Genomic DNA, 24589 nt, shown 5'->3' on the forward strand with positions numbered 1-24589 from the left:
TGCTCCCTATATGCTGCATTTCCATCACCCTTTCTCTTCTTTCCCAGCCCCTCGCCCAGCAGGTGTTGTGTTTTCATTCATGGAATCCCCCAGAAGGGTGGGAATTTAATACTGGGATGGGTAAACAAGGCCATATTTTATCTTTTAATCCCTCTCCTCTCCTGTCCTCTCCTTTGCCCTCCACTCCCTTCCCCTCCGCTCTTCTCCCCTGTCTTCTCCCTTCCCCTTCCCTCTTTTGGGAGCTATGCTTTGCTTGAATGTGAGAGACAAGCAAAGCCCCCTGGAATAAAACAATGAGCCAGGCTGCCAGCAAGAAATGACCTCTTCTCATACCCCGGCCCTCTGGGGTAGCAGGAACCTCCCTTTCTCCGCTCCTGAATTCTCTGCTAGAAGGCTTACTGTTCCAGGACCCCAGGACTCTGGCTTGGTGCATCTGCCACACTTCACATAATCCAGGCAGAACTTTTGCCCAGAGCCCAGTGAGGGACTCTCATTAGGTCATATTTGGGTTTTTTCCCCAGGTCATAAACATATTGCCCAGCAGGGGTGAGTTTCCTGCATAAGCCCTCTGTGACAAGCTTTCGAGAAAGCACCTCTTGTTTAGATGTAACTCTCATCTGCAGACGCAGTTCTACCAATTTATTAGTGAAAAGGGCTACCCTAAAAAGCCCATGTAGTAAGCCAGGCTGATGGTCAGCTGCATCCATCACCGCCTGGGAGGCAGACCTGGGTAATGGCGACACACTGACCTTCATCCGGGCTGGCCCATGTACCACACACATTGCGTGCATCATCTCATCCCATCTAACAGACCTCTAAGACAGCTACTCTTATTCCCCCATTTTACAACTGAGCAGACAGAGGCTTAGATTGTTGAGTAATTGGCCAACTACACATACAGCCCTTAAGTGGCAGGTCTGAGACTTAAATTTGGATCTATCTTGTTATGATAAAGCCTGATACATTTTCAAATATTTAGGAGGTTGACATTTAACTGATGGCTGACAAGTGTCTTTGGGGATTTAATTAATACTCTGTAACTAATGGTTCTCAAATGTAAGCGCATATCAGAATCACCTGGAGGATTTGTTATGACAGCTTTCTGGGCCCCACCCTCAGATTTTTCTGAGTCACTTGGTCAGTAGGTCTGGAGTGGAACTGGGAATCTGTGTTTCTAACAGGTAGTGTGATGCTGCTGTTAGGGAATACCACCATGAGAACTGTCTCTCTGAACTGAATTGTAGCTCTAGTGTGGACCTCCTACACCACTCTGAGTCCTGAGGCTCAGAGCTGTTCCATAGAAGTCTCTACAGTGATAAATGTGTCCTGAACCTGTGATGTCCAATATAGTAGCCCCTAACCATATACAAGCTATGGAGCACTTGAAATGTACCTAGTGCAACTGAGGAACTAAATTTTTTATTTTTTTATTTTTATTTTTTATTTTTTTGAGACAGTCTCGCTGTGTCACCCAGGCTGGAGTGCAGTGGCTCAATCTTGGCTCACTGCAACCTCCGCCTTCCGGGTTGAAGCGATTCTCTTGCCTCAGCCTCCTGAGTAGCTGGGTCTACAGGCTTGCGCCACCACGCCCAGCTAATGTTTGTATTTTTAGTAGGCATGGGGTTTCACCATGCTGGCCAGGATGGTCTCTATCTCCTGACCTTGTGACCCACCAGCCTCGGCCTCCCAAAGTGCTGGGATTACAGGCACGAGCCACCACGCCCAGCCAAGGAACTAAATTTTTAATTTTACCTAATTATAATTAAATTTAAATTTACATAGCCACATGTGATTCATGGACACTGTACTGGACAGCATGCAGCCGTGTCCAGCCCTTTGAACGTGAGGACTTTTTTGCTGATCTGTGATGGTGGATATCATGAAAATTATGCACAGCCCTTTTTTTTTTTTAAGCTCATCAGCTACTGTTAGTGTATTTTATGTGTGGCCCAAGACAATTCTTCTTCTTCCAATATGGCCCAGGAAAACCAAAAGTTTGGACACCCTGCCAGATTTATCATTGTGGCTAAATTATTTACTCTTATGTTTAATCTCAAGTGAGTAATTACAGGTTGACTTTTCTTTTTTTTATTTTTATTTTATTTTATTATTATACTTTAAGTTTTAGGGTACATGCGCACAATGTGCAGGCTTGTTACATATATATACATGTGCCATGTTGTTTTGCTGCACCCATTAACTCGTCATTTAGCATTAGGTATATCTCCTAATGCTATCCCTCCCCCCACCCCACAACAGTCCCCGGAGTGTGACGTTCCCCTTCCTGTGTCCATGTGTTCTCATTGTTCAAGTCCCACCTATGAGTGAGAACATGTGGTGTTTGGTTTTTTGTCCTTGCGATAGTTTACTGAGAATGATGATTTCCAGTTTCATCCATGTCCCTACAAAGGACATGAACTCATCGTTTTTTATGGCTGCATAGTATTCCATGGTGGATATGTGCCACATTTTCTTAATCCAGTCTCTTGTTGTTGGACATTTGGGTTGGCTCCAAGTCTTTGCTATTGTGAATAGTGCCACAATAAACATACGTGTGCATGTGTCTTTATAGCAGCATGATTTATAGTCCTTTGGGTATATACCCCGTAATGGGATGGCTGGGTCAAATGGTATTTCTGGTTCTAGATCCCTGAAGAATCGCCACACTGACTTCCACAATGGTTGAACTAGTTTACAGTCCCACCAACAGTGTAAAAGTGTTCCTATTTCTCCACATCCTCTCCAGCACCTGTTGTTTCCTGACTTTTTAATGATGGCCATTCTAACTGGTGTGAGATGGTATCTCATTGTGGTTTTGATTTGCATTTCTCTGATGGCCAGTGATGATGAGCATTTTTGCATGTGTTTTTTGGCTGCATAAATGTCTTCTTTTGAGAAGTGTCTGTTCATGTCCTTCACCCACTTTTTGATGGGGTTGTTTGTTTTTTTCTTGTAGATTTGTTTGAGTTCATTGTAGATTCTGGATATTAGCCCTTTGTCAGATGAATAACTTGCGAAAATTTTCTCCCATTTTGTAGGTTGCCTGTTCACTCTGATGGTAGTTTCTTTTGCTGTGCAGAAGCTCTTTAGTTTAATTAGATCCCATTTGTCAATTTTGGCTTTTGTTGCCATTGCTTTTGGTGTTTTAGACATGAAGTCCTTGCCCATGCCTATGTCCTGAACGGTATTGCCTAGGTTTTCTTCTAGGGTTTTTATGGTTTTAGGTCTAACATTTAAGTCTTTAATCCATCTTGAATTAATTTTTGTATAAGGTGTAAGGAAGGGATCCAGTTTCAGCTTTCTACATATGGCAAGCCAGTTTTCCCAGCACCATTTATTAAACAGGGAATCCTTTCCCCATTGCTTGTTTTTGTCAGGTTTGACAAAGATCAGATACTTGTAGATATGTGGCGTTATTTCTGAGGGCTCTGTTCTGTTCCATTGATCTATATCTGTGTTTTGGTACCAGTACCATGCTGTTTTGGTTACTGTAGCCTTGTAGTATAGTTTGAAGTCAGGTAGCGTGATGCCTCCAGCTTTGTTCTTTTGGCTTAGGATTGACTTGGCGATGCGGGCTGTTTTTTGGTTCCATATGAACTTTAAAGTAGTTTTTTCCAATTCTGTGAAGAAAGTCATTGGTAGCTTGATGGGGATGGCATTGAATCTATAAATTACCTTGGGCAGTATGGCCATTTTCACGATATTGATTCTTCCAACCCATGAGCATGGAATGTTCTTCCATTTGTTTGTATCCTCTTTTATTTCATTGAGCAGTGGTTTGTAGTTCTCCTTGAAGAGGTCCTTCATGTCTCCTGTAAGTTGGATTCCTAGGTATTTTATTCTCTTTGAAGCAATTGTGAATGGGAGCTCACTCATGATTTGGCTCTCTGTCTGTTATTGGTGTATAAGAATGCTTGTGGTTTTTGTACATTGATTTTGTATCCTGAGACTTTGCTGAAGTTGCTTATCAGTTTAAGGAGATTTTGGGCTGAGACAATGGGGTTTTCTAGATATATAATCATGTCATCTGCAAACAGGGACAATTTGGCTTCCTCTTTTCCTAATTGAGCACCCTTTATTTCCTTCTCCTGCCTAATTGCCCTGGCCAGAACTTCCAACACTATGTTGAATAGGAGTGGTGAGAGAGGGCATCCCTGTCTTGTGCCAGTTTTCAAAGGGAATGCTTCAAGTTTTTGCCCATTCAGTATGATATTGGCTGTGGGTTTGTCATAGATAGCTCTTATTATTTTGAGATAAGTCAAATCAATACCTAATTTGTTGAGAGTTTTTAGCATGAAGGGTTGTTGAATTTTGTCAAAGGCCTTTTCTGCATCTATTGAGGTAATCATGCGGTTTTTGTCTTTGGTTCTGTTTATATGCTGGATTACATTTATTGATTTGCATATGTTGAACCAGCCTTGCATCCCAGGGATGAAGCCAACTTGATCTTGATGGATAAGCTTTTTGATGTGCTGCTGGATTCGGTTTGCCAGTATTTTATTGAGGATTTTTGCATCAATGTTCATCAAGGGTATTGTTCTAAAATTCTCTTTTTTGGTTGTGTCTCTGCCAGGCTTTGGCATCAGGATGATGCTGGCCTCATAAAATGAGTTAGGGAAGATTCCCTCTTTTTCTATTGATTGGAATAGTTTCAGAAGGAATGGTACCAATTCCTCCTTGTACCTCTGGTAGAATTCGGCTGTGAATCCATCTGGTCCTGGACTCATTTTGGTTGGTAAGCTATTGATTATTGCCACAATTTCAGAGCCTGTTATTGGTCTATTCAGAGATTCAACTTCTTCCTGGTTTAGTCTTGGGAGGGTGTATGTGTCGAGGAATTTATACATTTCTTCTAGATTTTCTAGTTTATTTGCGTAGAGGTGTTTGTAGTATTCTCTGATGGTAGTTTGTATTTCTGTGGGATCAGTGGTGATGTCCCCTTTATCATTTTTTATTGCATCTATTTGATTCTTCTCTCTTTTCTTCTTTATTAGTCTTGTTAGCAGTCTATCGATTTTGTTGATCTTTTCCAAAAAACCAGCTCCTGGATTCATTAATTTTTTGAAGGGTTTTTTGTGTCTCTATTTCCTTCAGTTCTGCTCTGATTTTAGTTATTTCTTGCCTTCTGCTAGCTTTTGAATGTGTTTGCTGTTGCTTTTCTAGTTCTTTTAATTGTGATGTTAGGGTGTCAGTTTTGGATCTTTCCTGCTTTCTCTTGTGGGCATTTAGTGCTATAAATTTCCCTCTACACACTGCTTTGAATGTGTCCCAGAGATTCTGGTATGTTGTGTCTTGGTTCTCGTTGGTTTCAAAGAACATCTTTATTTCTGCCTTCATTTCGTTATGTACCCAGTAGTCATTCAGGAGCAGGTTGTTCAGTTTCCATGTAGTTGAGCAGTTTTGAGTGAGTTTCTTAATCCTGAGTTCTAGTTTGATTGCACTGTGGTCTGAGAGACAATTTGTTATAATTTCTGTTCTTTTACATTTGCTGAGGAGAGCTTTACTTCCAACTATGTGGTCAATTTTGGAATAGGTGTGGTGTGGTGCTGAAAAAAATGTATATTCTGTTGATTTGGGGTGGAGAGTTCTGTAGACGTCTATTAGGTCTGCTTGGTGCAGAGCTGAGTTCACTTCCTGGGTATCCTTGTTAGCTTTCTGTCTCATTGATCTGTCTAATGTTGACAGTGGGGTGTTAAAGTCTCCCATTATTATTGTGTGGGAGTAAGTCTCTTTGTAGGTCACTCAGGACTTGCTTTATGAATCTGGGTGCTCCTATATTGGGTGCATATATATTTAGGATAGTTAGCTCTTCTTGTTGAATTGATCCCTTTACCATTCTGTAATGGCCTTGTCTCTTTTGATCTTTGTTGGTTTAAAGTCTGTTTTATCAGAGACTAGGATTGCAACCACTGCCTTTTTTTGTTTTCCATTTGCTTGGTAGATCTTCCTCCATCCTTTTATTTTGAGCCTATGTGTGTCTCTGCACGTGAGATGGGTTTCCTGACTACAGCACACTGATGGGTCTTGACTCTTTATCCAATTTGTCAGTCTGTGTCTTTTAATGGGAGCATTTAGTCCATTTACATTTAAAGTTAATATTGTTATGTGTGAATTTGATCCTGTCGTTATGATGTTAGCTGGTTATTTTGCTCGTTAGTTGATGCAGTTTCTTCCTAGCCTCGATGATCTTTACAATTTGGCATGATTTTGCAGTGGCTGGTACTGGTTGTTCCTTTCCATGTTTAGTGCTTCCTTCAGGAACTCTTTTAGGGCAGGCCTGGTGGTGACAAAATCTCTCAGCATTTGCATGTCTGTAAAGTATTTTATTTCTCCTTCACTTATGAAGCTTAGTTTGGCTGGATATGAAATTCTGGGTTGAAAATTCTTTTCTTTAAGAATGTTGAATATTGGCCCCCACTCTCTTCTGGCTTGTAGAGTTTCTGCCGAAAGATGAGCTGTTAGTCTGATGGGCTTCCCTTTGTGGATAACCCCACCTTTCTCTCTGGCTGCCCTTAACATTTTTTCCTTCATTTCAACTTTGGTGAATCTGACAATTATATGTCTTGGAGTTGCTCTTCTCGAGGAGTATCTTTGTGGCATTCTCTGTATTTCCTGAATCTGAATGTTGGCCTGCCTTGCTAGATTGGGGAAGTTCTCCTGGATAATATCCTGCAGAGTGTTTTCCAACTTGGCTCCATTCTCCCCATCACTTTCAGGTACACCAATGAGACATAGGTTTGGTCTTTTCACATAGTCCCATATTTCTTGGAGGCTTTGTTCGTTTCTTTTTATTCTTTTTTCGCTAAAATTCCCTTCTCGCTTCATTTCATTCATTTCATCTTCCATCACTGATACCCTTTCTTCCAATTGATCACATTGGCTCCTGAGGCTTCTGCATTCTTCACGTAGTTCTTGAGCCTTGGCTTTCAGCTCCATCAGCTCCTTTAAACACTTCTCTGTATTGGTTATTCTAGTTATACATTCCTCTAAATTTTTTTCAAAGTTTTTAACTTCTTTGCCTTTGGTTTGAATTTCCTCCTGTAACTCGAAGTAGTTTGATCGTCTGAAGCCTTCTTCTCTCAACTCATCAAAGTCATTCTCCGTCCAGCTTTGTTCCATTGCTGGTGAGGAACTGCGTTCCTTTGGAGTAGGAGAGGCACTCTGCTTTTTAGAATTTCCAGTTTTTCTGCTCTGTTTTTTCCCCATCTTTGTGGTTTTATCTACTTTTGGTCTTTGATGATGGTGATGTACAGATGGGTTTTTGGTGTGGACGTCCTTTCTGTTTGTTAGTTTTCCTTCTAACAGACAGGACCCTCAGCTGCAGGTCTGTTGGAGTTTGCTAGAGGTCCACTCCAGACCCTGTTTGCCTGGGTCTCAGCAGCGGAGGCTGCAGAACAGCGGATTTTTGTGAACCGCGAATGCTGCTGCCTGATTGTTCCTCTGGAAATTTTATCTCAGAGGAGTACCTGGCCGTGTGAGGTGTCAGTCTGCCCCTACTTGGGGGTGCCTCCCAGTTAGGCTGCTTGGGGGTCAGGGGTCAGGGACCCACTTGAGGAGGCAGTCTGCCCGTTCTCAGATCTCCAGCTGCGTGCTGGGAGAACCACTACTCTCTTCAAAGCTGTCATACAGGGACATTTAAGTCTGCAGAGGTTACTGCTGTCTTTTTGTTTGTCTGTGCCCTGCCCCCAGAGGTGGAGCCTACAGAGGCAGGCAGGTCTTGAGCTGTGGTGGGCTCCACCCAGTTCAATCTTCCCGGCTGCTTCGTTTACCTAAGCAAGCCTGGGCAATGGTGGGTGCCCCTCCCCAGCCTCACTGCCACTTTGCAGTTTGATCTCAGACTGCCGTGCTAGCAATCAGCGAGACTCCGTGGGCATAGGACCCTCCAAGCCAGATGCGGGATATAATATCCTGGTGTGCCATTTTTTAAGCCCGTCGGAAAAGCGCAGTATTAGGGTGGGAGTGACCCGATTTTCCAGGTGCCGTCTGTCACCCCTTTCTTTGACTAGGAAAGGGAACTCCCTGACCCCTTGTGCTTCCCGAGTGAGGCAATGCCTCGCCCTGCTTTGGCTCATGCACAGTGCGCTGCACCCACTGTCCTGCGCCCACTGTCTGGCACTCCCTAGTGAGATGAACCCAGTACCTCAGATGGAAATGCAGGAGTCACCCGTCTTCTGCGTTGCTCATGCTGGGAGCTGTAGACCGGAGCTGTTCCTATTCCACCATCTTGGCTCCCTCCCCCAGGTTGACTTTTCATTAGGACATATCTGGTTTGCTGGGAGGGTCACGTGCGTTATTTAGATTTCAGTGCCTCTTGCACAGGGGGATGGGACTGGGGGATCCTTGAGGGTGGGGATCTTACTTTCCTTTTCCCCCAGCACCAGTGTAGTAGCCGCCCACAAGGTAACGATGTGAGCTGAATGAATAGGAGGATGTTAAATAGTTTCAGAGCTACATTTCTCCCAATTGCAATTGCCAAAGGCTTTGGAACCATCCCTCCCCTACAGCTGATTGGTGGCGTAAGGAGGGATTTGGACTTGATGGCACAGCAGGATCAAATGGGATTCACTCTGCCATGCTTGGAGATAGAGTGAGTCCGTGAGGGTGAATTTCTGTTATCACAGGGAACTGTAGCATCTCTCCTCTTTGGCTCTGTAGGTGGTTCCCCATTGGAAATTTCCCATATCAATGTATTTTAGGAAAAAGATAATTTAAGACTCTTGGCTGGGCACGTTGGCTCATGCCTGTCATCCCAGCACTTTGGGAGGCCGAGGCGGGTGGATCACTTGAGGTCAGGAGTTCAAGACCAGCCTGACCAACATGGTGAAACCCCATGTCTACTAAAAATACAAAAAAAATAGCCAGGCATGGTGGTGGGCGCCTGTAATCCCAGCTACTGGGAAGGCTGAGGCAGAGAATTGCTTGAACCCAGGAGGCGGAGGTTGCAGTGAGCCGAGATGGTGCCACTGCACTCCAGCCTAGGTGACAGAGCGAGACTCTGTCTCAAAAATAAATAAATAAATAAATTAATTAAATTAAATAAGCCAGGTGTGGTGGCACATTCCTGTAATCCCAGCTACTTGAGAGGCTGAGGCAGGAGAATGGCATGAACCCGGGAGGCAGAGGTTGCAGTGAGCCGAGATCGCACCATTGTACTCCAGCCTGGGCAACAAGAACAAAACTCTGTTTAAAAAAAAAAAAAAAAAGACTCTATGGATACATAATAGGTACCCAAGGCATGTGTTTACTATCCAAATAATGATTTTAAGTGTTGCCTCAATAGAAACAGAAGAAGGAATAAATAGGCCTAGTCCTCCCCTCTCTCGCCCTTCCTCCTCCCAAGCAAGCAGAGTGACAGAGAAGATGATGTGCCTCGTAACTTGAGCTCAGATAGCAATTCCCCTATCAGATACTGGTTCAGGTTTCCATTTAGTTGCTCCTAATCAACATGAGCAATTCTCTTCTACTCTGTGGGCCTCAGTTTACAAATCTGTAAAATGGGGAGGGCGGGGATGAACTAGATCCTTGCTGCTTAAAGCATGGTCCACCAACCAGCAGCAACAGCCTCCCCTGAGAGTTTGTTAGAAACGCAGAATCAGACCCTACCCCAGACCTGCCCTATCAGAATCTGCATTTTAACAAGTCCCCTCCCCTATATTGATAGGCATAAGAAAGTGCGTGCTGGAATAGGTGTCTTATTTCAGCTCCTAACTTCTGTGAGCCTGAAGCTAAACTACAAGATGTTTTATTTTTCGGAATTAGAAGCACAGTTTCTGGAAGAGAGACCAGGCTTTGGAGGGCCTCTGGGGTTTTTGGTCTTTGCAGCAATGGGAGAGGTCTGGGCAGGTGTGTTTTCAAAAGGTAAAAGTAACTCATGCCAGAGAAACATGTTTCTTGCAGCATCCTGGGATGCCCCGATCTGCAGAGGCAAAGGGTTTTCTAAGTGCTTCTCTCCAAGGATGCAGGTCGGGGTGCCCTGTCCCTGGGCTCCCTGCACAGCAGTCCCACACATCCTGTCTAAGGAGACTGTGCTGACAGCAAGCCCTCTGAGAAAGGGCTGGCAGGAGGGAGCTCAGGGCTGCTGGAAGTTCCCCAGGCTTGGGACTCTTCCTGTGTTTATCTGTGATCCAGAGGGGTGCTTAGATTGTTCTGTCTCCCACTTCCTTCTCTCTAGGGATACTGTGTCAGGACCAGGTGACCAGAGAGATGCATTTCTCTGTCAGGAGACAGCTGGGCCTGGGGAGGAATAAGTGGCAGATGGATGTGGTGGGGCATGGGGGGCACGGTGTGTTTGGCTACCCCTTACCTGACCCAGGAGAGGAGGACAAGGCTCTTACTGGGCAATGTCAGAGAAGGGTTTCTGCATCACAATTTGTCAGGGAAGATTTCTGTCCTGTGTGAACAAGATCTCTGAGCTCTGCTTTCCTGTTTCTGTGGTTTCTGGTGTCCACAAAGGTGGACTTTTGGGTCCTTAGCCAGAAAAGGATCTTAGTGGACCCTGTGCAGGCGATCCAGTCCTCCAGGAGCCATGGCATGGATTTAAGAGTCCATGAACAAGAAACCTAGGTCAGAAAGGAAGGGGGAAACAGAAGCTTCCCTGGCCACCACAAGAAAGCTGGAGGGAGATTCTTGCCCACCTTCCCCCAAGCTCACCCAGGCTTGATTTCAAGATCATTATTTTGTCTACCAGGGGCAGAGAAATGGCTCAAATCGAGCATTTACTCTTCCCAGTAAACCTGGGTGAGAGATAGGCAGGGAGTGGTGTTCTTGTTCCCATTTTATAGAATGTGGGTTCTGGAGCCAGACCACCTGGGTTCAAATCCTGACTAAGCCACCTACTAGTTCTGTAACCCTTGGCAGCACCTCAGCCCCCAACCCAGACCTACAGGATCAGAATCTGCATTTCTCAGCAAGACCTACAGAATCAGAATCTGCATTTCTTAGCAAGTTTCCTGGGAAAACATAGGTGCACACTGAAGTTTGAGAAGTGCTGGCTCTATAATCTCTCATATTCCTACCAGCACCTGTATTCTGAGATCCTGAGATTATACTGCAAATAGTTTAATCCTTAGAAGCACAACTTCTGGAGAAGAAAGGCAGGCTTTGAACTTTGTCACCTACTTCCTGTGTGACCTTGGGCAAGTTATATACTTTGTGCCTCAGTTTCCCCATCCATAAACTAGAGCTAATAATGATATCTAGCTCAGAGTATTGCTTTGAGATAGTAAATTAGTCAATATATGAAAAGTGCATAAAGCAGTGCCTCGCACCTAACAGGACCCTGGTAGTGTTTGCTTCAGTTATTACTATTATCATTACAGGGGAGAAACCTGTGGGCTTCAGAAAAGCTAGATGATTTACTCGAGGATGCTGTATTAGTTTGCTAGGGCTGCCATAACCAAGTAGCAGGGACTGGGTGAATTCAACAACAGAAATGTATTTGCTCATAGTTCTGGAGGCTAGAAGTCTGAGATCGAGGTGTCAGGAGGGTTAGCTTCTTCTGAAACCTCTCTCCTTGGCTTGTAGATGGCTGTCTTCTCCCTGTCTCTTTACATGGTCTCCCCTTTGTGTCTGCATCCTACTCTCCTCTTCTTATGAGGACACCAGTCATATTGGATTAGGGCCCACCCATATGACCTCATTTTACCTTAGTTACCTCTTTAAAGGTCCTGTCTCCAAATACAGTCACATTCTGAGGTACTGGGGGACAGGATTTCCACATATGAATTTGGGGAGTGCACAATTCAGCCCATAACAGATATATAACCATTAAGTGACATATAAGCATAAACAAAACTGTGCCCAGAAAATTCACAAGGATGTGGTATTGATTCCAAAGCCTGCCACCTCTCAACAGGAGAAAAAATGACTTATATTCTCATATGTCATTTTAAGGAAAGTGTCCAGAGTCATTAGGCTCAAATAAAATATTTCCCTTGAACTTTGCTAAGTGAAGCAAAGAGTGACTATCTAGATTGTGCTATCCTGTCAATGGTACCATCTCTTTATTTTCCTTTGCCTAAGAAGATAGCGGCTTGCCATTTGGGAGTGCAGTTCCTTGTGTACTTGCCTCTCTCTCCTCTTGCCAGTAAGATACTCGAGAGGCAGGATTCACATCCGATTCCTCTCTGCACCTCCCAAAGCTCCTACTCCAAAGACCAGTGATATATATGAGTTGACGTTTTTCAAGTTAGTATATCTCAGTTGACCCTCACAACAATAACTCATGGTTATCAGTAGTAGTATTATTCCCATGTTCACAATGAGAAGGCACAGAGAGATTGAATGGGCTGCTGGAGGTCACACAGCTGATGAGAGCCAGAGTTGGAATTCAAACCCAGATTTTCAGGTCCCGTCTCCCATCTCTTCTCTCATGCCACGGACTGTCCTTGAAACCACGAGCCCTCATGGCTTGAGCACTGACCACGGGTCAGTGTCTCTTTTGATTCTCAGTGACCCTGGAATTTACAGTGCATCATCTCAGCGTTACAGACTTTTAAATGCGGTACAGGTGTCCAGATGGCACCCTCCATGTGAGCTGCATGGCTGGGATGAAAGACTCTGGAGCTCATGCTCCTGGCTACCCCACCGTCCTGCTAGTCACTGAGCTGAACCTTGCCTAGGTTTGCCTAAAACAAGAATCATATCATGCAGGGTGGGTAGGGATGGGGATGGCTGTCCCTCTGCTGTCTTATCCCAGGAACTTCCAGGTCACCCTGCAGGTCTCATCTCGCCTCCTACCTCACAGCTTAAACTGACCCTTTCTCTTACCTCCTGCTCCCTCTTCTTCCAATAATCCCTAGAAAAGATCCTAGCTTCTGTAGCCTCTCTGGGCAGCAGGAATCCTCATGCCCATGAGGTTGAGGATGCCATGGGAGTGCCTTGCTCTGCAGCCCCTCTGGAGGCTCCTGTTAACACTTGGCTCCTCTTCCCCTGTCTCCCGTTGCTCTGCAGGTGACAAGCCCTGGACTCCGGTGCGGCTGGGCCTGGGGCTACCTGAAGGGAGAGCAGAGACTCAGGTGCCCGGTGAGCAATGGCAGTGAGGAGAAGCAGAGAGCGACGCCAGCAAGCAATGCCTCCTGCCCCTGCTTTTGCTCTTGTGTCTCTTGACCCTGTGAAGCCCAGCAACCATGGGGACTGAGCAGCAGTTGGACTTGGGGGCAGCTGAGCTTCTGGAAAATTTTAGCTTGTTATTGTGAAGACTTGTGGAGTATCCCAAAGTGCTGGCTTTCGGAAAAGGGTGCCTGCATTTTCTTCTGCACGGGCTCTGCTGAAGGAGTTTGCTGCACCCTTGAAGGGACAGGCCAGCTCAGGTCCTCATGGCTCAATCTCTGAGCAGGCCTCTAACCCAGTGAGGACAGCGGTCAACCAGTCTCCAGCTAACAGCTTCCTGCAGAGACTTCCAGCATTGTTAGCTAACATGCACTCTTCTGAGGCCTTCAACAGCTGGAAACTGTTTCAGGACTATCTTGCCAGCTAAGAAGCGGAATCCCAGTTCTTGTTGCCAGGAAGCTTTTAATGGCCAATGGAGAATGCTGTCCTCCCTTGGTGAAAGAATTCCCAAGAGAAATTTGGGAATCTTTTAGGATTCACTTCAATGGAATGTTTCTCGGGACATGTGTCTTCAGGCACTGGAAGCCACTTAGGGGCAAGAAGGCACGGATGACCCCTTGCTCAGCAATGTGGGATTAGCCTCTTTGGGCAGGGGCAATCTCCCTGCCCCCAGTGGCTTAGACAGCTGGCTCTGAGACATAGCAGAAGGGCTCACAAATGTTAGGAAAAGGGGGTTGAGCATATTCCTCCATGTGGAATTATTTTTGCATTTATCCAGAAAGTGACTCTTTTTTGGTCTTTGAAATCACCTGTGATATAATTAGAAGATGTCAGAGCTTCAGTGTCCATGTCACCAAATTCCCCACTTGGTACCTGGGAAGTCTGAGGTCCGCAGAAGGAAATGTCTTAATGAGGGTCACCCAATAAGTTAGGGCAGGAGGGATGCCCCCACCCAGCCTACCTCCCATACCCTGCCACATCCAACCTTGCTGCCTGTCATCTTCCTTTACCAAGGAAGGGCTCCTCTGAAGCCATGATGATTTGGGGCCCTTTGGCAGCAGACAGCAAACTATTCATACCTTTGGTTTTTCTAAACTGGTGGAGACCTGAGACCAGGGTTCTGTTGTTTCCATGAGGACCATGAAATGCTCCTATTCCTGGTGTTCCCTTCTTTCTCTTGCAAGGAGCATGAAATGGAGCACTCCTCTTCTGGGGGCCATGGGAAAGGAGCCATTCCCAGATGCTGTGATTCATGACTTCAGCAATCTGGCTGAAGTGACTAGGATGGGCCCTGTCGTTCTCAGCAGAGCAGGCTTGGGTCAGGCAGGATGGCTGTTAAGAGGACACAGCTGGCATTGATTCTGGGAGTATCATGTCCTCCCTCCCCCGGCCTCCCAAGCACACCTGTGTGGGAGGTCCCAGGCAGCGGTCCCAGTGTGCTCCTTTCAGTCCCCTTGCCTGTCCCAACTCGCTGAACTCACACAAAGAGCTTCACTTTGAACCGAAAGGTCAGGGGTGATCAGATTTTTCACTGAGCTGATTCAAAGGGAGGAGCCTGGGCCGGGTGAGATAGATTTTGGCCCTTTTCTCAGTGTGGGAGAGTATCTGTTTGTTCCTGGGCACAACTACAGTCAGATTCAGAGGAGGAATTGGGGAGATGGCATAGATGCTGAAGCTGGCCACCCCCAAAGCCCATCTAAGTTCTCTATGTGTGCTACAGAGGGCTTGCACAGACATCTCTCCAAGTGATATTATAGCCTGAAAAGGAAATCTCACATCTTTCTCTTTATTAAGTTCCTGTCTCGAGGTTTACCTAGACAGATTCCCATAGTAAACTTCTATACGAGTAAAAGGAAAACAAATAACAGTGGCTTAAATAAAATCGAAGTTTAATAAACTAGAAGTTTAATTCAGGCGGGGCATGGTGGCTCACGCCTGTAATCCCAACACTTTGGGATCACTTGAGGTCAGGAGTTTGAGACCAACCTGGCCAACATGGTGAAATGCTGTCTCTACTAAAAATACGAAAATTAGCCAGGTGTGGTGGTGCATGCCTGCAATCCCAACTACTGGGGAGGCTGAGGCAGGAGAATTGCTGGAACCCAGGAGGTGGGAGTTGCAGCGAGCCGAGATCCTGCCACTACACTCTAGCCTGGGTGACAGAGCAAGACTCTGTCTTAATAAAATAAAATAATAAAATAACTTAATTCTCTCTCAATAAAATGAGTCCATCATCTAGGGTATTTTGGTTCTACACAGGGTCAGGGCCTAAGTTTTCTCTCTGCTTGCATTGGCATCCTCAGTGCATGCATGGCTCCTACTATATGGCCCAAGATAGCTGCTGAAAATCCAGCCATCACATCTTCCTTCCAGCTAGCAGGAAGGAGAAGGGAGAGAAGAAAGTCTCTCTGTCCTTCCTTTAAGAGAATTTCCTGGAATTCAAACACTACACTTCTGCTATATTGGCCAGAGCTGAATTCCAAGGCCACAACTAATGCAAGGGAGACTGAGGAATGTAATCTTTATTCTAGGTAGCCATGTGCCCAGATAAAAACCAGGGATTCTGTTACTGAGGAAGGAGAAGAAAACGAATATTGGGGACAATTAGCTATCTTTGCCACATCTTCCTCCTAGATAGATAAGAAGAGGGCTTATAACATGTGGGCATCTGTATTTATGTTTCCAATATTATTATCCAGGACTGGATTAGAAGCATAGACTGATAATGTAAAGGTTAGAAATCAGCCAGTCCACACCCTCATTTTAAAGGTTAGAAAACTGAGATCCAGAGAGATTAAACAGATCATCTGAGATCACACAGCGAGTTGGTGGAATCTAATTCCCAGCTCATGTTCAGTGGGAGTATTTTTGTTCTGCTCTGTTTCTTAAGAAAAAAGCTTCATTCTGGAGGGGAGGGAGTTTTGAGTGCCAAGGATGAAATTCCACCCATCACTCGGTCTCTGAGCTGCAGGACACAGGCAGGACAACGGTAGGATTTTCATGCCCCAATCTGCCCGGCCTTGAGTTGTGGCAGCTGGGGAAGCCACTGGTGAGGACGCCGCACTGGAGTGTGGGCTGGCTGGAGTGTGCCCATTCTGGCACTGCCTGTCCCGTGTCTGTGCGTGTGCATGTGGCTCTGTCTGTCTCCATGTCGGCCCTGTATACTGACTCCAGCCTGCCAAGGCTGCATGTCTGACTCTGTGTGTGCTTCTCTTTCAGGGAGCACGCTGCCAGGATGGGAGCTGCTGGGAGGCAGGACTTCTCCTTCAAGGCCATGCTGACCGTCAGCTGGCTCACTCTGACCTACTTCCCTGGGGCCACATCCACAGGTGAGCACTGCAAACAGATGGACCTCTGTATCTCAGCATGGAAGGCACGGCCCCTCACTGGAGCAAGGCTGCTGTTGGGGGAGCCAGGAGAAGGAGCCATGGGAGTGGGTCAGGGTGCCTGGGCCTTGGCCCGACCTTACTAAACTCCTTGGTCTCCGGCACGTTTCATCCTGGGCTTCAGTTTCATCATCCACAAAATGAAGGGGTTGGACTAGAATCAGGGATTGCAAACTCAGTGCCTACAGGAGCCAGGCACCTGATACAAATGAGTGAAGCTGACCAGGTAGGGACTGTGGTCAACTGGAGAACTGAGGCCCTTCTAAAGGGAAACACTGTCCTCAGTTCTAGCCAGTTGCTACTGTGGGAAGGTGGGTCCCCTTTTGCAGGATCTGAATTTTTAAGAGAAGCCAGACATCTAGAGCTTTATGTAAAATCTCCCTGGTTTTTAAATGTTACCAGTGAATTCAACATGTACAAACCACTCTAAGAGGCTGTTAAAAAAAAAAACAAAACACATATCTGAGAGATATCTTTCCAACTCTGTCTGGACCACCTGGTCTCAATGCTCCCTTCCTGCTTTGGTGTCATAGGATCTGGGTACATTAAAGTACTTTTCAGTCCTAATGCTCTAAGCCAGGTTTAGATCTGTTTTTCTATCTCAACATTGTCAGCTTTTTCTTCAAGTGATTTTCGATTAACATCTAGAAGTGTAAGGTAAGTTTCCCTGGGCTACAGGAAACACTGATCAGATAATCCAAACTTGGGACAGAAGACAGTGAGAGACAGGGACAATTTTTAAATTTCAAATGGGGGTTTAGTGTTGCAATATTATCATCACCATTGATTGCTCTTGTATTAATGCTATTTTTATGTCCATTGAGTTTGATGCTTTTCTATAAGAATAAAGAACCTTACATTGAATTTATATTTTGTTTTTCTCAACCCATTGATAGAAGAAAATAATTGATAACTAGTGAAATTCCTTCACTGTGATTTTTTGAAGAATCTTTCTGATCCTTAGGGGACATAGCAAGTAGCATTTTTTTTTTTTTTTGAGATAGGGTCTCACTCTGTTGCCTAAGCTGGAGTGCAGTGGATATGATCATGGTTCACTGCAGCCTCTACCTCCTGGGCTCAAAAGATTCTCTCAGATCAGCCTCCCTAGTAGCTGGGACCACAGGTGCACACCACTATGCCTGGCTATTTTTAAAATTTTTTAGTAGAGACAGTGTCCCACTGTGTTGTCCAGGCTAGTCTCAAACTCCTAGGCTCAAGGGATCCTCCAGCCTTGGTCTCCCAAAGTGCTGGGATTACAGGTGTGAGCCACCATGCCCAGCCAGTAGTCCTTATTTTAACTTTCCAGGCAATAATTGGCTATATTACCTGAATTCATTCATTTATCTTTCTTTCATTTATTCAATTAACAAACACAAAGCAAGCATTGATTCTGTGCCAGGAACTGGGTTTGGGTTTATCTTTTAGGGTGACTTACCCTAAAAGTGATCCACCTTGGAGAGGTGCCCTCAGGTACTTCCCTTGATTATTTCTTCCCGCATCCTGGCACCTCTCTTGCTGTTTGCATATCAGCCATGTGGAAAGGGGCTGAGCCTCTGGTTCCCTCTGGCCTGTGCTTTTCTCTGATGTCAGAGGGATGTAGAAGCCAACCCTTGCTATTCATGCTCCAAGTAGGTCGGGCTTGCACTCCCTCTCAATCCCGCTTCTAGTGGCCCCTCCTGGAAAAGTGAGGGTGGTTTCCATGGTGATAGTTCAGCAAAAGCCCTGGCCCTCTTTAGACACTTTCTGATTCATACAAATGAAAAGCCACTGACACTGGCCTTCACCGAGAGGAAAATGTCCAGCTCCAAAAAAGGAGTGTCCATTCAAGGCCAGTCTTGCACTTGCTGTGCTTTAGCCATGGTGTCAGAGCTTCTGGAGAGCTGGGATGTATGCTCACGCAGGTCAGACTGACCACCTCCAAATCCAGATGCAAAGTCTATGCAAACTCTTGCACTTGGAGAGTGAAAAGAACAGTCAGGATTGTCCTGGCAGATGCGGACTACGAGGCTGCAAGGCTTTGTCCAGTGGAGTTGCAATGGCTCCTTCCCAGCATATTCATGGCTCCTTGCCTGGACCACTGGGATCCTCAGTTGGCCACATATGTTCCCCACGTGGCTGGGAATTCACCACCTTGGAGCCTGACACTCTTGTCCAGGACTTGCTGGAAGGCAGCCCAGGGCCTCTGACTGGCCCCTACTGGAAGCCAGCCAAGCACCTGACCCCGTCTGGAGATAAAACCAACAGTGGGTTTCACAGCCCAGCCTTCATGACCATCCTTGGCTGCTCAGTATCACCGCAGAGAGCCCACCCCACCACTGGCGACTCTGCTCCTACATTAAAATGGAAAGTCCACTGATGAGCAAGCCCACGTCTTCCCACATTTTTTCCTTTTGTTGCCACTGCTTGAGCCCCTTGACATTTACAATAGCTGGAAGAGCTACTTTGGTGAAACTCCAAAAAATGTGAAATTCTTTTCTTAATGAAAGAGAACCAAAGCCTGCACTAGGGCTGACAGCAAGGCAGAGGGAGCCTAGAGGAGGGTTGTTATGGGGCTGGAAGCGGGGATGAGGATGAGACCCAGCAAGCGGACACTGAGTGCCTACACTCTGCTTTGCAGAGAAGAGAAGGGCCAGTAGCTGCCTTCGGATGGGCAAAGAGGACAACTCAGTGTGGGTGTGGGGTCCGTTATCTGGTGCTTGTTGAGTGCAGATGAAGGGGGAACTTCCAGTTTTCCTTGACATATATAAACATGGGACAGACACTCTTACTCTGGAGATAGCTGAACAAAAATCAAGGAGCATTTAGAACTGACATGCCCGTCATTGCACTGTATTAGTCTGTTTTCACGCTGCTGATAAAGACATACCCGAGGCTGGATAATTTGTAAAGAGAAAGAGGTTTAATAGGCTCACAGCTCCACATGACCGGGGAGGCCTCACAATCATGGTAGAAGTGAAAGGCACATCTTACAGGTCAGCGGACAAGAGGAAATGAGAACGAAGTGAAAGGCGATTCCCCTGATAAAACCATCAGATTTCCTGAGACGTATTCACCACCACGAGAACACTATGGAGAAACCCCCCCATGATTCAATTACATCCCACTGGGTCCCTCTCACAACACATGGGAATTGTGAGAGCTACAATTCAAGATGAGATTTGGGTGGGGGCACAGCCAAACCATAGCATGCACTGAAGCCAGAATCCCTCCCAGGGTTCATGGCACCTTCTTTGCTCGAGAGACACAGCCTCTCCTAGGCTCCCTTCTGCAGGGCCTGAGCTGTGAGCTTGCTTCCATTCCTTCCAGTACTTGCCCCAGAGTTTCTCATCTGAAATCTTGCCCTGCTATGAGCTTACCTGCACGTCACCTTCCCACCTCCTCACCACTACCCCAGGTTGATTTGAAAGCTACTGTTTCATACTTAGCACCCTTCTGGTCACAGAAAAAAGGAGGGCATTGGGGCTTGTTCTTGGAGCCAGTTCATTCTTGTCTTGTTTTGTCCATTGTCTCTTCCCGCCTGTTTCCCTCTGGATTTTCCATGCTATTGATGGAGATTGTTCCAGTTTCTGTGACAGTGCCAGTCCTCCTCACTCAAGCCCACCTCAGGACACTGCCGGGTCAAGTCTTGTTAGCCATGTGAACATTGAGACTCCTTCCTGTGCTTCTAAAGAGGTCAGGGAGAAGTGCCGCTGCAATACCCACCCTGGGTCTTTTTAGGCTCAACTAAACATTCACACTGGTGACCACATGTCACACTGGTCATCAGACTGCTTTGAAAAATATAGAATAGGAAACACAGATGCCATCAGAGCAGCATAAGCCTCCTCTCTTCCATGGGAGTGGTCCTGGCAGCCTTCCAGACAGCCATCCAGAAGCTATTCTCTTTGGTTCTCTAGGTGACAGCTCAGGTGAGAGGAAATCAGACTGTAACTGGACAAGTGTGGAGACCACTGTGTCTTAGAAGCCTCATGCCCCACTGGAGCCAGTAGCAACTCCATAGATGTAACTTTCAGGGTTCTTGCAAAATGTCCCATTTTAAGAGTCACTGCACTCAGGGAAGCCTACAGTGTGACATCTCTACCATGTATAAATATAAACTATAGTTCCTCCCAGTTTAGATGATATTCACCAATCAGGGGTCACTTTGTTATAAATAATGTTGCTAGGTAACAATTTATATAATACTATCTTTCTCAGGTTTCCAGGGGAACAGAGCTAGAAAATTAACCAAAGGTCTAATTCTCATGCAGAAAGGGAAAGAGCTTTATTAGCTATTCAAATGTTGCTTTCCAGAAGACAGAATGTCTTGGAATCTGAGTAGTCTAGGTAAATCATTGCATAACTTCAGAGCTTGGAATGTCCTGAGAAGCCATCTGGTCTACGCTTTATTTTGTAAATGGGGAAACTGAACCCAGAAAAGGGAAGTGACTTATTCACAGATATGTGATGAATTCATGCGAAATATATGACTGGTCCCCAAGGTGTCCTGCCTCCTATGTCAGGAGGTCTCTCAGCTCTCTAAGGTCTTGCTTTTAGCTCTAACAGAGAGGAGGCAGGGGCCTTAAAGATGCATGGGAGCCCCCCTTTTGGCCTGTAGCATTCTTGCTTGGTGAGGCTGGTAGATGGGAGCAGTGACATCTCTCTGTCCTTGGTAGTGGCTGCTGGGTGCCCTGACCAGAGCCCTGAGTTGCAACCCTGGAACCCTGGCCATGACCAAGACCGCCACGTGCATATTGGCCAGGGCAAGACACTGCTGCTCACCTCTTCTGCCACAGTCTATTCCATCCACATCTCAGAGGGAGGTAAGCCAATCTCTCTCTGCTGTTCCCTCTTCCCTCCACTGCCCCGGAGCTTAGCAGATAGGATGCAGGTTGCCATGAGCTCAGGTGGACAGAATAAACATCACATGCTTTGGGTTCATGCTGGCATTTGGTTGTTTGAGATAACCATCAGCTCTGAGCTGTTAGGAATGGCTTGTCGGAGATCCAATCTTAGTGAAAGGAGCATTTATAGAGGAAACTCCTTATTAGTGTTTTGAGTAATTCTGTTTATCTTACCTTCAGAGGCCTGGTCATTGAATGCAGTACATGCAGTGATGGCATTTGACCAGACAGGCATTATTTACACATTGCAAAGAGAGAGCATAGAAAAGTAATTACAGCCAGCCATCTGTATCTGTGGGTTCTGCTCATGAATTCAACCAATACCAGATTGAAAATATTCCAAAAAATTTGCACCTGTACCAAACATGTACAGATTTCTTCTTGTCATTATTTCCTAAAAATACAGTTTAACAACTATTTATACAGTATTTACATTGAACTAGGTATTATAAACAATCTAGAGATGATTTCAAGTATATGAGAGGATGTGCATAGGTTAGGTGCAAATATGCAAATACTATGCCATTTAATCAGCTACTGGAACATCCATGGAGTTGGTATCTGGGAGGTGCTGGAACCAATTCCCTTCAGATACTGAGGGATGACTGTACTTGTACACCAAGTATAGAAATGTTTGGAAGATATGCCTTTTTACCTGCCCCAGTGAGATTGGGAGTGCTTAGGGAGTCTGCCCTTGGCTCTGATATAACCTTATCCTTAATGCTGTGTTATTAAACCTCCTCCCAATGCTACCTCTTCAGGCAAGCTAGTCATTAAAGACCATGATGAGCCGATTGTTTTGCGAACCCGGCACATCCTGATTGACAACGGAGGAGAGCTGCATGCTGGGAGTGCCCTCTGCCCTTTCCAGGGCAATTTCACCATCATTTTGTATGGAAGGTGCGTAGACCACTCCTACAGATCAAATGCTACCCATGGATCTGACAAGAGGGAGACTTCCCAAGACAGAGAGAGAGGCAAGAGGGCAAGCTTGCCTGTAAGATAGGAATCATTCTGTCCTGCCAGATGGGGATCATGAACAAGACAGACGTGGTGATTTGGGAGAGCTGAAGTCCATAAGGCATGTTATTTATAGTGGCCTGGATGCTGTACTTGTTTTAGAGACGGACCTGCCAGCCTTTCAGCAACCTTCCAATCATGTCATGTTCAGGGAGGCTCTGCAAGCGTTTATATAATAGGCTATGATAGACAAGATACAGGAAAATTCCATGTGGTACTTGCCCCTGGCTGTGTTCCTCTTTAAACAATTAAGAGTGCTAAGAAGTGAGAGCCAGGAATGCACAAGGGTATGCAGTGCATGTCCAGGTGATTCCGCATCTGATATGGACCAAAATACAAAACACTTAGAACTGAATGGAAAATGTGCCAACCTGTGAACTAATAATTGGCACGTCTGCTTGGCCCTGAGGGCTTTATTTTGGTCTGGCTTACGAAGACTGGGTTGCTAACGTTTTTGTTGTTATTGTTGTTGTTGTTGTTTTGAGATGGAATCTTGCTCTGTGGCCCAGGCTGGAGTGCAGTGGCATGATCTCAGTTCACCACAACCTCTGCCTCCTGGTTCAAGCAATTCTGGTGCCTCAGCCTCCCAAATAGCTGAAACTACAGGCGTGTTCCACCACGCCTGGCTGATTCTTGTATTTTTAGTAGAGATGGAGTTTCATCATGTTGGCCAGGCTGGTCTTGAACTCCTGACCTCAAGTGATCTGCCCGTCTCGGCCTCTCAAAGTGCTGGGATGACAGGCATGAGCCACAAGCCCAGCCGCTAGTGTTATTTTTACTGACCTTAGGTGATAAAAGTGTGACTGGCTCTATGGTGGCCATGGTGGGGGATCAGGGAGCTGAGCTGTGACTCCCAGGTTCCCTCTGGGTTCAGTATCCAGTAAACAGATGTGTCAGCCAACTTTGGGAAGCTGTTTTCTCTTGCAGGGCTGATGAAGGTATTCAGCCGGATCCTTACTATGGTCTGAAGTACATTGGGGTTGGTAGAGGAGGCACTCTTGAGTTACATGGACAGAAAAAGCTCTCCTGGACATTTCTGAACAAGACCCTTCACCCAGGTGGCATGGCAGAAGGAGGCTATTTTTTTGAAAGGAGCTGGGGCCACCGTGGAGTTATTGTTCATGTCATCGACCCCAAATCAGGCACAGTCATCCATTCTGATCGGTAAGGTTTGCCTTCACTTAAACGTATACTCATTCATTCAAAGTACACTTATTGAGTGCGCTCCCTGGCCAGGTGCCACTCTAGGTGCTGGGAGAACAGCAGTGAATGAAACAGATGGGAATCCCTGCCTTCAAGGAGTTCTGTCCTTCCCCAGGCATTGGCCTAATGATGCCGAATTGAAGAGGATCAAGCATGCCCACATATGTACACACAACGTAGTTTCAGATTGTGATAATTTGTAGTAAGGGGGAAAAAAGACAGAGTGAGATGCTAGAGTGTAACTAGGGAAGACCACTTTGGATAGGGTGGTAAGGGAAAGGCAGCGTAAGGACGCAACATTTGAGCTGAGAAATGAAGGGTGAGGATATGTCAGGGAAAGAGTGTTCAAGACAGAGAGCAAGTGCAGAAGGCCAGAGGCATGAAAGGGCATGACATTCTCAAATGATGGAAAGGCCACCAGAGTGGTGGGAGCACAGCAAGTGGCAGAAAAGCAGCATGCAGTCACATGGGAGTTACAAATGGGGGTGGGACAGGACCTTGGAGGCTGTGGTAAGGAGGTGGGTTTTCTTCTAAATGGGATGCAAAGTCACTGAAAGGCTTTAAGAAGAGCATGATCTGATTTAAAATCACTTTCTGGCTGCCATGTAGAGAATGGTTTTAATTGTGGAGGCAAAAGCAAAGACAGTGCAGGGGGTTAGGAAGCTTCTGCTGTGGTCTAGGCAAGACATGGCAGTGGTGAGGACCCAGAAGGAATGGCTGCTAGTGGATGTACCTGAGAGATGTTTGGAAGGCAGCATGGGCAGGTGTAAGCTGGCAGATTCTGCCAAGGCTGGACCTGCCCTGCAATCCCAGGGGCTCTCATCCTGGCCCTTTAGAGGGAAGGACAGAGGTGGGGTAGACAAACAGGGACAGAGCTATCCTGGGGCTGCTGGGGAAGGGAGACAGGCATTCCTCAACAACAGGGCCCGAGCTGTGGGTGTCACCATGAAGGCAGCAGGAGCCAGCTGCGGTCAAGGGCAGGGTGGGCAGGAGCTGAAGTGCTTGCTGGTGCTCACAGACACCCAATCTTGCCAGTAAACATTAGTA

General features: G+C 46.1%; 1 protein-coding gene across 3 annotated transcripts in view; it reads left to right on the plus strand.

Moving 5' to 3' along the window:
• The window catches only part of CEMIP (cell migration inducing hyaluronidase 1), a 179750-nt gene that overhangs the window by 85256 nt on the left and 69905 nt on the right, over window positions 1-24589 (plus strand). For 2 of the 3 annotated variants that reach the window (XM_030814901.1, XM_030814902.1), the window contains exons 1-4: window positions 15236-16379; window positions 21092-21238; window positions 22081-22219; window positions 23267-23503. In XM_030814901.1, the coding sequence (XP_030670761.1) occupies window positions 16286-16379; window positions 21092-21238; window positions 22081-22219; window positions 23267-23503 (617 nt within the window). In that variant the 5' untranslated portion in view covers window positions 15236-16285. Of the gene's footprint in view, window positions 1-15235; window positions 16380-21091; window positions 21239-22080; window positions 22220-23266; window positions 23504-24589 lie in introns of those variants that run through there. The other variant, XM_030814900.1, reaches the window with a different exon arrangement.

This window comes from Nomascus leucogenys, chromosome 6 (assembly GCF_006542625.1).
Source record: "Nomascus leucogenys isolate Asia chromosome 6, Asia_NLE_v1, whole genome shotgun sequence".
Taxonomy (NCBI): Eukaryota; Metazoa; Chordata; class Mammalia; order Primates; family Hylobatidae; genus Nomascus; species Nomascus leucogenys.